This window comes from Sceloporus undulatus, chromosome 1, assembly GCF_019175285.1.
Source record: "Sceloporus undulatus isolate JIND9_A2432 ecotype Alabama chromosome 1, SceUnd_v1.1, whole genome shotgun sequence".
NCBI lineage: Eukaryota > Metazoa > Chordata > Lepidosauria > Squamata > Phrynosomatidae > Sceloporus > Sceloporus undulatus.
In genome coordinates, this window is record NC_056522.1 from 95,552,697 (window position 1) to 95,565,666 (window position 12,970).

The 12,970-nt window shown below is 36.1% G+C and overlaps 1 protein-coding gene across 15 annotated transcripts in view; it reads right to left on the minus strand.

Moving 5' to 3' along the window:
• Positions 1-252: 252 nt before the first annotated feature.
• The window catches only part of EYA4 (EYA transcriptional coactivator and phosphatase 4), a 171,702-nt gene continuing 158,984 nt past the window's right edge, over positions 253-12,970 (minus strand). For 10 of the 15 annotated variants that reach the window (XM_042476060.1, XM_042476022.1, XM_042476116.1 and 7 more), the window contains 5 exons: positions 12,771-12,931; positions 9,737-9,851; positions 8,532-8,653; positions 7,372-7,472; positions 253-5,471 (listed from right to left, as the gene is read on the minus strand). In XM_042476060.1, the coding sequence (XP_042331994.1) occupies positions 5,391-5,471; positions 7,372-7,472; positions 8,532-8,653; positions 9,737-9,851; positions 12,771-12,931 (580 nt within the window). In that variant the 3' untranslated portion in view covers positions 253-5,390. Of the gene's footprint in view, positions 5,472-7,371; positions 7,473-7,510; positions 7,612-8,531; positions 8,654-9,736; positions 9,852-12,770; positions 12,932-12,970 lie in introns of all 15 variants that reach the window. The other 5 variants (XM_042476125.1, XM_042476013.1, XM_042476134.1 and 2 more) reach the window with 1 other exon arrangement.

Here is a 12,970-nt window from a genome sequence, read left to right on the forward strand (position 1 = left end):
CCTTAGAAATATAGAGGTGTCTTGAGCCATTTTCACCTATCACTTCTTCTGCAGCCAGATACACTTTCTTTTGCTTCTCTTTCCCTGCTCAACAGCTGAACCGTGAGATCTTTAGGAAACGGCTTTGCATTTATACCTCCAGCTGTTCTGTAGGTACTCTAGGATCAAGGTAATGATGTAGGTACAATTCAAGCCACTGAAAAAGAACTATTTCATACAGAAAACCAAAGGCAGTGCAAGGGTGGTGATGGTGCAGAAAATGACAACATTTTCACATGTATTTATTGAGAAGTAGTAAAGATATACACATTTTTACAAGCTCAATATTAATTTACATTTTCTTAAATAATGTTATCCCCAAATAAATCATGACTTATATTACATAGACCCTTGGCTTCAACAGTACCACAAGGCTGAAAATGCTGGGAGTTCAAATGTCATAATGGCTCATGTCGGTTAAGTTCATTTCTAAAGACACTAAATATCACATATATTCAAGCATCTAGACATGGCTCCAAAATGCCTCCCCACTTTAAAAAAAAAAAGAGAAAGAGAGAGATGAAATTTATATCTAAACCTGTAGTGGGCATATCATTATAGTTCCCCAATATATGGAAAGATTTAGATTCTACTGTTTGACCTACTGTTCCAGAAGCATTTAGTTTGATATTTGACTTTGTACACCACCTCTTTAAATGCACAGGCATTTACTATATTATACAGATACTCTGTTTTACTTCTTTCACTGTACTCAAGTTACTGCCCCTGCTTATATTGCAATACGTTGGGGATAATTCTCCCCACATAATGCCAAAGTGTGAGCAGCTTCTTGTGCTTGGAAGCAGTGGGCCATGTATGGGCTTCCCATAGCAAGTAATGGCTGATGCACTATGATGCATATATTATTAGCCAAGGGCCAGTTAGGAAGGGAGGGAGCCCTAAGGAGAGAGATTGTGCTCAATATTTTATGTGCACGACTAACATATTGCAATTTTTCACTTTAGTGGTTTATTGAATTGCATCCATCTTTCACTTATTTCCTTGTATTATTTACATCAAATCAAATTGTGCTGTGTTTCCATATCTCAAGCACAACATTCAAAGTGCTTAATACATATGTGCTGCTTCCATTACAGCAACTACAAAGGCACAAACTTCACTATCTTAATTGCACAACTTTTAGAGCATGGGATAATTTTTGTTCTTCTGTGTAGTAGGATAGGATTTTTTTTTTAAAAAAAGGGAGTTTGATTGCATTTATTAATAAATTAAAATAAAATGACAATCCAAATGACCAAATTTCAACTCGTACAAAACCATTCTCTCTTTGGAATTGTCTGATATGCCTTAACTTCTGGCTTAGGTAGAGACACATGAACAGCATACCCCTCGGCCCCATTTTCAGTAATCTTATTACAAGTATTTTAATTCCCCTAAACTTCCTACAGATTTTAGGTGAGCAGTGCCATCTAACTTTGTCTTGAATTTTGCTTTTAAAAATTTAATTTTTATTGGAGAGACAATTTTACCACTAAGTTGCCCAATACTTGAGACAGTTTATTGCTGTATCTAGAGTTCTGGCAATTTTGTTCCCTTGGTATTCACCATGTGATATAAAGTACTAATATATTGTTTATTTATTTTTCTGAATTGAAACTGGAATATTAATAGAACAATGTATAGAAGAGTCAATGAAGACCATGACAGAGCAGAACTGACTGCATATCCATTTTGACCACATTACCAAATATTACATTATATTCAGGATGACTGAAACAAACTGTGCTGTGGGGGCATGCCACAGTTTTAACAAAATATATGGTTTTCATTTTGTGTAATTGGAACATATCTTTTAAACAAAATAAATGAAAATCCCTTTAAAATCTACCTTTACAGCCAGATTTGACAAGTTTGAGTCTTTTATATATCATTCAAGTACTTTACAAAAGAAAAAAAGAAAACCTCAAAACAATAGTGTACAAGTATAAACAGCTGGAAGACTTCATCTAAAAATATTTCATTCTTATTTAGAATCAACTTCAAAGATACATCAGGGACATATGAATTGTGCTCAATGGTTTTCTATTTTTATAGCTTATCTGAACGGATGATATAAGAATTCCTTTTTAGTACCATGTTTAGTTGTCAATAAGGCCAATCAAATTAAATCCAGCAGTGAACAAGGTGAAGGGCTGTTCAAAAATGAGATTATTTTGATAATTTTGTTAACAACTTGCATTTGGTGAGTTTCACTTAACATTTGCTGCATAAGTAAAATGCATTCTCACACATAAGAGGACCACAATGTATCTGCCTTTAATTTATATGAATTTTATGACAGAAAAACAGAGAAGAGAAGTTTGTACTTCTATGCAGACTTTCCTGTTGAACACAGTGAAACTTACCTCTTAGTAAATATGCAACAGATTTCACTGCACTGCAGCCAGGGTAGATTGCACAGCCATAATGATTCACAAATGAATATATCCTAATGAATTTTAACATCTCTAACCTCTTTTGCTGTATCCCGAGGAGTAGGAAGTGCTTATAATGACACTTTAGTAATTATAATATTTCTGGATTTACCAAACACCCTTACAAAACTGGGAAATATAAAAGCTTGCATTCCACAGAACAGTTATAACCGACTATAATTTAATACAAAACAGCACATGCACCTTTTTATCTCAGGAGAAGTGGTGTTGTGTACTTCAGTTCACCACTACAAGCATTCTTGTCCACTGCATGATGGAATGCATAAATCTCAGAAGTGGCCCACTCTGGCAGGTCTGGGAACTGATGTCTAACTGTGGGACTCAAAAGGATTGCTAAAAATGAGGGGGGGGACGACAAATAATATCCCATGCCAAGACTGGAGGTTCTAGTTTATAAAAATTGATATTTTTAATCTGTGTAGGAATGCAAACTATTTAAAAAGTGAATATCTGCTTCTGGAGATTTCAGAAATAGGCAATTCAACACGCAAATACCCTTTTTGAATGCAGAAAAAGGATAGGCCAGGAAAGTCAGGGCCACAAAAACAGACTTGGCTGGATACATGCAGTCTTTGCTCCAATTTGTGCACCCCTGCTATATACTATTGTAAAAAAATATCTGCACCATAAATTGTTGTGTGAGGAAGTTGATCTCTGAATATAGAACCATAATAGCAGCATCATTCACCCCCTAACCAGCAGATCCTAAACCAAGCATGCACACCATACATGTAGTATGCATTAGCTGCAACAGGAACCTAGTGTACAGTTCTATAGTTTATCTAGTCTCATCTTCCTTGTCTTTGCATTCCCATCACACAAGATGTGCCAGCCTAGAACAAAACTTGTGTATAGAGCCCTGGAGAGGAGAAAAAGAGTGCCAGGATAGATAGAGGGTGTGTGTGTGTGCGCGCGTGTGTACGTGTGTGTGTATGATACACAATTCTTAACTACCTTAACTCCCTAAGAAGGGGCACCAACATAATTTATGAGGCAAACTGTCATAAAATCCAATTTTAAAGTCATAGAATATCCATACTAAAAAGATCACAGTTAAAACATTTGCTCTCCAATTAACTGTTAAAAGATAGGTTGAATAAAATGTCTTCATTGCTCACCAAACAGTAATAAGGGATGGTGCTAGTTTCACAACCTCCCTTGGTAGAGAATTCCATAACTGGCGTACTATCATATACAGGGAATAAACATGCCAGCCTCCTGTTACAAGCACCAGTGTACATGCTGTGGTTATGCATGCTTAGAGTAAACAAAATGGTTAAATGGTTATGCACAGAATGCAAAGGGACTATGGTACGCATACTGTGGTGCACATTGAGCAAGAAGTGGCCAGTGAAAAAGGGAAAGGGAAGAAACCTCCACTGAGACACATACTGTTCTGCCCCCCCCCCCCCCCCAGCAGTGCTCTAAACCAGTTGGAAAAGGTTTAAACAAACTGGATACAGCAGAAACTCATGGACCGAAAGAACAAACGAACCTTTAGTGATATCATATAATCAACAATTTTAAGATTAAGTTTTGGTTCCATTGGCATTTTAATTTTTGGAGCCTGTTATTCCTGTTCTAGTTTTTCCACTATGGAATAATTATCATTTAGCTCCTATTTTTTTTTAATCTGATCTAATCTGATACTGAATTGAATGGAAGTTCCCTTTGCCTTTCTGAATTAGCCTTCTTTGGTTTATTAATTTTGAGAGTACATTTGAACAGTACCCAGCCAAATTTATGGGTAATTTGCTTCAGATTAAGTGTGCTAAATCATAATTTGAAACTAAGCAAATTGGTGGTATTGTTTTGTTTTTATATAACTTTTATATAAAATCAAAATGATTGCTATGCAGTTAATTCATGAATACATTTTTGTTGTTTTCTTTCAAGATGAAAATGAAGAAAAAGATCTCAAATAACCAACCATTTAATTTCCCCCTGTCATGGTGCCTAATATCATTCCAACTTCTTGACATTCTCTTAACTTGCTTGCCTCCTACAATGGAATTATTAAGAAACTAAATGTAACACTAAATTTCCATTATTATACTGTTCTTTCCTTACTGCAACAAATACTTATGTCCTTTTGATGTAACACTGCTCTCTAATTATTTGAATTTGCAATTTGGTCATGTCAAAAATTATCACAAAGATTTATTGTTTATCTACATAATCTTAAACCAATGTTAAACCATTGTAACACACAAACAAGATCTTGTCTTTTAAGGCACAACACATCATTATGCACATTCTGTTTGCCAAACTTATAAAAGAGACAATAATTATTATTACATAGCCCCATCCCACACACCCGCAAAACAAAAGAAATAAATTGCATCCACTTTCAAAGTCAGCTGCTAATAAAGTCACAGTAAATTATTTCCATCAATAATTTACACATTTTACAGATCTAGACAGGATTGTCGTCGTACAGTCTGAGTGCATTCCAATTCAGATTTTCTAGGTTAGTTAGGTAGACTAAAGTTTGATTCAAACCTCAGTGCTGAGAATTATCCCATATTGAGGAATGTTGTTGAATACCACCATTGACGATCAGAAAATGCATAGCACTGCTTTCCCAGTCTAAGTCCATTGCAAAAGCTATTCACTCTGGCTAGGGCTCATTTGGTGTGTACCAGCAACCTCCTTTTTATAGTTCTTTAATCATCAAAAATCCTGTATATATAAGACCATATAGAGAATTCTTGTGTAGAATTAAAGCTGTAGCTCCATTCAGTAATCTGAATTCTTCACATGGAATTTTCATCCCAAATATTGCTTTTCCTTCTTAAGACCATACATATGTGTAATGCCAGAAGCATCGGATCACATACAGAAGATTCAGTGTACTTGAAATATAAAAAGAATTTGTCAGCTATGTGACAACAGTTATAAATACTCTAATTCCAGAGCCTGATGTAGAGCCAGGAGGTCCGAGTGACTAGATATCCTCCAGAAAGGCATGTTGTGCTGTGTTAGTTGAAGGAGGGAAACGGGAGAAGAAATGAACAATATATTTAACACACATGTTTGTTTTCCTACACTTTGAACTTTTCACAGCAACACTGACAGAATCCACCTCCATCCCCGCCTCCATCCTGCTCCCAACCTAAACAGATCTGAACTACATTTTACAGTAAGGAGCTTAGGTAAACACTGAAGCAATTTCCCTTTTATTTATATAAAGGATAGTCAGATAATAATGTTGCTCACACTTTTATGATGCAGTTACTAACTGTAATTGAATGTGTGGGGGAAATAATAGGCTTTTCTGACATATGTTATATAAAATAGCTCAACTTCCTATGGGAACTCAAATCATTGCAGGCATGTTCAATGCAAAAAAGCAAAAGCTTATAATTTTTTTTGAAATCTTATGTGGTAAGTAGAGAAATATGAGTCTCATGCCCTCATCTAGCTGCTTGCCCTATTATACATGTATGGAGCATCTAATTTAATGTCCCAAAGAAAACTTGAACATTTCTCCACTGCAATGAGATGGAGCAAGTGCATACAAATAGAACACTAACCTTCCATCATGGAGGAGATACAAAGAGCATATGTTCTCATTTTTATGCAAGAACACAGCTTCAGAAGCCCAGTGTGGAAATTGTTTCTAGTAAAGTAGAATTTCACTCGTTGACCTAATCACATGGAACATGTTAATGACCCACTAATGACAGGTCTATGTGATAATCATCTGCCAGTGTGACACAACTGTCTGGGTAACTTAGGCTCTAGGGAGCTGGCAGAGCAAAATCTTCTTAAATAAAATGCTACAAATGGTACATAGTTTGCATTTTAAGAATCTTACTTTTATTCAGTTCAGATCTATTTGCCAGGAACTTGTATTCCTATACATCTTCCACAACTGTTCATGCAAGCAACAGCTACAGTTAGAGGAAAGCATGCCAACCACAAAGTAAAGAACCCAACCACCGGGTTTTCTGAACAGGCTACAAGACACAGTCCCAGCACCTGTACTGCATCTATTTGTAGAAACCATTTGGAATCAGCATTTAACTGTTAGAAAAATTGTGATAGCTAAAGACCAACACTAGGAGATGCTATATGATATTAAAAATGCTATCTCAATTAGTTTTTTTCTAAGGTAGGATTGCTGTAAATAATATGGATGTATGTCAAAATACAGGACATCTCCATACTGAAGATTACTGTGGAATGGACTGAATTTTGAATGATTTCGAGCTAGGTTTCTTTAAAGACTGAAATGAAATGTTACTGATCTGTTGAATGTTCATATTATAATCACTCTTCATATGCAGCCATGGTACTTGGTGAGGCCTTTTGTATACAAATGAAAAGAATGCATAATTATCCCAGGGCAGATATTTGGGTGCAGAGGTAACACTTTGTTCTAGGCTATTCTTTGTACAAAGCTTTCCTTGACTGATTTAATGAAGGGACAGCTCTGTACATATAAACTGGTACAATGGGAAAGCTGGTCCTTTATGGAACGAATTCAATTATAATTTCACCAGTCCTTTTAATGCATCTTATTTTTAATTTGTAGTGGGTGATTTGTGGCATGCTTCCCATAAGCTTTTGCATGCCTTTCTTCCTATCATTTCACAAAAATCACAAACATTATTGTGCCAAATTTATTAGCAGGTTTAATTTGCTTTGAGTCACTCTTCCCTTTTAAGATCTACAATCTGTATCCATTCATCTTCATATCATGCAAGCATATGCTTGAATCCAAATGGTTTAACTATAAGCCTTATTTTTTTGGCTTTCATCATCTACCAACTTGAATCACTTGCCAATGTGCCATACTAACAGAAATGCAAACAGAGAAAGCTTGCATCAATATTTAAATACCACACCAACATTTTATGAGACAGGTTACCTTTTTTGCTGCCTGTTCTTCTTCTACACCATCCCCAATTACAACATATACTACTTTTCTGCCAAACCTTTGCATTATTCGTTCAAAGCAACTTTCTTTTCCTGGAAGATAAATGAGATACAGTTCAGAGAGAAGTTACCTGGTTAGCTGCATGCTCCTCATCTCGGCCATCTCCAATCACAACATAAGTTATGTTAGTGCCAAACCTGGACACTATACGCTCAAAACAGCTTTCTTTGCCTGAAAAACAATGCACTACTTATTTGGGCTATCAATAAGAAGTATCACAAATATATAAAAAGGCTAAGAGAGCCACAGAGAAGTGTAGGAGTTCTAGAACATACATGTTTTCACACCACATGGCTTTTAGATATTGCCTAAATAAAACTAAAGAAAGGCAATTTAATCAAACAGATTTGATAATTATATATCTCTACCAAATCAATGAAAAATTAAGTTTGGCATTGTAAGATACGTAACAGAAAGAGTAATTCTGTCATATGTTTACTTTACTGATACTGATGAGCTTTACTGATACAGTTGGTAGTGGTGGACTTACCTACTGAAATGTCACTGCCAACACAAAGGCAGGAAACTGAGGTTAAAGGACCAAAGATTCAAAGTTGATAGTTCCAATGTTTTCATGAGCTGATCCAAACTACCCTATTCAATAATCTCAATTTTTGCCTAAAGAGTTTGTTAAGAAAATGAAACACAGCCAGGCATCCCAGTATGAGAGACACTGTGCTTATTAAACTGGCATGCAAATTATGTACGTTAACTGTGTGTAGATATATCAATAGCAATAGCAATAGCAAGTACATTTCTATACCGCTTATCAGTGCACTTAAGCACTCCCTAAGTGGTTTACAAAGTGTAAGCTAACTGCCCCCAACAATCTGGGTACTCATTTTAGCGACCTCAGAAGGATGCAAACCTGAGTTGAACTTGAGCCCTTTCACTGGTATTGAACTCACAACCTTATGGTTTTGAGTGAGTGGCTGCAGTACAGGCATTTAATCACCAGGGCTCCTCAATAATTTTGGTCCTCTTGATCTTTTAATTGGTTACCCCAACCAAAAAAATCACATTATCAATGGGCTCATGGGAGAATCTGAGACTCATATCAAACTTATATAAGCTTAAGGAAAGCTCCTTACCTATTTTAGTTGCACTGTAAATATTTTCAATAGGAAAAGCACCTCCTAAACTATACAGCAGGACTTTTGCAAGGGCAGGTATAAGTTGGGTTGTTGTTACCAAGACATTTACACAGTTACTCCTATAGGGAGACACAAAGCATAAAATCTAGGTAATGATGAATATTTCTGAAATATACCAACTTTTTTGCCTGTCATAATTTTACTGCAAGTTTTTATTTATCAGTCAAGCACTGCAACCAAACTTAAATTAAAGTGTGAGCAGACTAATCAATAACCCAGGATTCTTCTCTTGTTATTGCTATATCCTTTCCAGTTAACTCAAATATATTGTGACCCCATTGTAGGGCCATCTTGTCAAAATTTATTCAGAAGAGATGTGCCATCTGTCTTTCCTGTAGGTAAAGTGTGTGACTTGCCCAAGTTTTCATGGCTGAGTAGGGATTCAAGCCCTGAATTATCTTATCAGTTAATTATAGATCGGTCAGCATAATTTTACTCTGTTTTCAGAGAAACTGAGGTTTGACTCATCTATGTGTATATCTCCAATGAATGACTTATTTGGATATGTGAAAATAATACTAAAGATAAAATACCAGAGATACAGAACTTAACACTCTAACTAAATAGGCTCACACTAATTGACTTATGTTGAAGGTCATTTTGTATAATCACAAATAAGTGTGAAACTCAAAAAGGCTAAAGTTCAGTGGGAAAACACCTGTTTCCATACAAAAGGTCTCAAATTACATTTCTGGTATTTCAGGCAGGAATACAATGAACAAACAAACAAACACAATCCTGCCAAAAACACCAGGGAAGCAGAGAATACCAAGATAGCCATCACTTAAGTAGATGGGATAATGATCAGATTTTGGACAAGCCCCTGAGAGAGCCGTGCAGTTGCCGCGGCCTCAACCCAGCCAGGTTCTGCCCCAAATAGGAACAGAAAAAAGCTGCTCCTTCACCTCTAGAGTGAAGGCGAGTGGCATCTCAATGCCATGCCCCCAAGTCACCTGGAAGCAGCCAAGGTGTAATCGCTGGCACGGCTTCCAGGCAACTTGGGGGCGAGGTGTGTCAGCTTTACTGGACTGCCTATTTTGGCCCTTAGTTTGCTAAAATAGCAGTTTTATCATGCTCATTTCTTTTGTTTGAAGGCTGTTCTTTGCTGTAACAACTAATACTTAAATTAAACACATACTCACCTTGTACTAATAATTGATAAGGATTTAAGTGCATTTGTTAGCCAGGAGTCAGTGAGACCTTCAATCTCTGCTCTTAATTGTAGCCATGCATCTCTTTTTGCAGGACCAAGGAGTCCTGACACAGAAAAAAAAACACAACCCTCTTAAGATCGTATTCTACTTTAACTGTAATAAACAGAATTTGCAATTCTCTTGTTAGTTTGGAGGCAATTAAGTCTATTCTCCATATTGTTTTATATGAGAATATAATATAGCAGCAGACAAAGATTTCTGTATTAGGCCTTGTTAAAGTTTTTGAAAACACTGGTTTCTTCTTTTAGATAGGACGCTAGGCTAGGAGCCTGAAAGTAACAGTTTACAGGTATGGATTTTACTGCAACATGGCTGTTGTTGTTTTTTATGTCAACAAGTTCATAAAGATGCTCCATTTGCAAATAATGCTCAAGCTGGAAGCATGCCACCCTTTCCCCAAATACTGAGTAATATTAACTAATTATAATTATACATTATGTTTTTGGGACTAAAATGCTTTCACTCTGAAGTGATATTATAAAAATTTACTTTAAAAAAAACAGCATTATTTATTATATGTTTTTCAAACAGGAATGAAAAAGTAACAAGTAATGTAACCAGTAATACACTGTGTTTTAAAGATGGCAAAGATAACAATAACAAGTGATCGTTTAGGCCTCTGCAATTAAATGTTTAAAAAGTAGCTTTCCATGCTCTTGTGAGGAACAAATGACCCATTCCAAAAGACTAGCAAATAGGATTACTGCAGTACTCAATTTTTATGCCTTTTGATTTTATTGAAGCAATAATAGATTCAGGGGGAAATGTTTAACTCTCTTAATTAGCTCAGCTTTTCAACAAAATCCTGCCATAGTAATTGTTACTTAGTCAAGATAACAGTGCTGAATGAAGGTCCTGTAATGCATTTAATATTGTCCAAAAGGCATTTAAAACACAGATTTAGAGCACAGTTTGAAATGCTTCATTGTTCACCTAAAATTCTGCCCTCTATCAAAGAAAAAGTTATTTTCCTCTCTTCCTCTAGGACTCCTGTGAGATATTTTGTCTTTTGAAATTGCTGGAATACTTTTAAAAACAAAAAAATGTATTGTTTTTCCTGGAAGATAATCCACAAGATTAAAGAACAATTCCTGGGCACACTGTACAGTTGATTATTTCTAATATTGTCATAATGTCAAAGTATGACATTTGCCCTTAATACAAATACAATACAAATAAATAAATAATACTTTTTTGTTTTCTATACAAGATATAGTTTCTCTTTTCAACTTTTATTTTTTCCTACTTGTCAGATAAAAATAAAACTAGGACACAAACACTTGGGCAACACAGACTGCAGTAGTCAGCAATTCTTTCTCCCTTTCTCCCCCGCTTTACTGTCTTTTCCTTTCTTTTTCCTCCAGCACCTGATATAATCAGAATTTTGTTTGTGCAGGACAAGATAATAATAATCTGCTTTGATTATATCCTAAATGAATGTGTGTGTAATTTGTTAGTAATCATTGATATGGGATGTGTCTGCACTGCAGGAATAAGCCAGACTGACACCATAAACCATGACTCAGTGCTATGGAATTCTAGGATTGGTAGTTTGTTGTGGCACCAGAGCTCTTTCACAGAGAAAGCTAAATGTCTCACAAAACAAAAGATTCCAGAATTCCCTAGCACTGAACATTGACATTTAAAGTGTTGTCAACCTGGATTATTTCTGTAGTGCAGATGCAGCCACAGTACCCTGTTATATATATATTACCTAAAAGTGCTTGTGAAGCACTATCCCAGCATTGTTTAAGTCACATTTTCCTCAATTTAAAAGCATAAATTTAAAAAAGAAGACAGTAGAAGCTTCTGAGCAAATACCTAGTGTCTGAAACACCTTATTTTGTACTCATTTACATAAACACAATAAACAAGATGTATGGCAATATATATCACCTTAAATAGCTCTATGTGAGCAGTAACAAATATTCAAAGGGAATAATTGTTTTGACCAAGATCCAATGGCATGCTTCCATATTCAAAACAAAGGAAACCTTCTTCCCCTCCTAATTCAGTTTCCTATGACACTAATAACCTTTAAAGAGGGTACTCCAGCAGTTTTTAAGGATGCAGAGGGAATTGCAGGGGAAAGGAGCGCTGACAATTCTGGTGGAATTAGTAAGGAGTATATCAAACACGGCGCTTCCATTGCCCAAACATCATCAAATGGAGTGGAAGCGTCACCACTGTGATCATGCCACAGGGGCTTATAAAGTAGAATGGATGTGTTATCTTCATGGAATTGCCATGGAAGCAGCCCTTTTCTTATTAACGGATTAACCCATTAATAATAATAAAAGGGCTTCTCCACTGATGATCCCATAGTGATAACTCTTCTGTTTCACTTTAGAAGTGCCAGGCATGATCACGCTGGTGGTGGTTCTGCCCCATTTTGATGACGTTTGGGCGACAGAAGCGTGACGTTTGGAGCTTTGTGGATAAACCCCTATGACTGAATACACCATTGGATTCTGCCTTTGGGTCACTGATAACATTACTGTTGAATTTAAAGAGTAGCAATAAGGCACACCTTCAGAATATGTCACATGAAATACAGGCAGAAGTTATTCTTCAAAATTCTGCTATGCAGGAAGATTTTGACTTTGATAGTTTAAAATGTGTCCTTCATATCTACATTAATACATCTCTTCATGAAATGTAACAGATTTATTCCTCTTTATTAAATTTTTGGACTTACATTCATGTAATGGTAAATTACGATGTTGCACAATGCTCATATTCTCAAGGGGGCAACAAAGACACAGGTAGGTGTCTGGGACTGCTGTGCAAATGGAGCCAGCAGTGTGACCTGATGTACAATGTGTACTGATGTGCAGTGGGGGACATTATGCACTGGAATACATTGTGCAATGGAAGCACTTGTTGCCAGCTCAACATCTGGCAACATGTCCTGTTGTGCCTCATTGCAATTAAATATGTAATTGACATTTTAAAAAATTACCTCCAATATTGTTCTTGTAAGTATTATATAATTCTTTTACTCTTCTGTAGCGGAATGCCAGCTTCCTCATCCAGTCAACTCCTCCTCTTACACCTGTTGGCAGACAAAGGTTTGCACTACTTGCAGCTGCATGGAAGCCATCAGTTGCAAAACTGTAGGTACTGCAAACACCCAAAATATGCAAAAGTGAATACTTATTC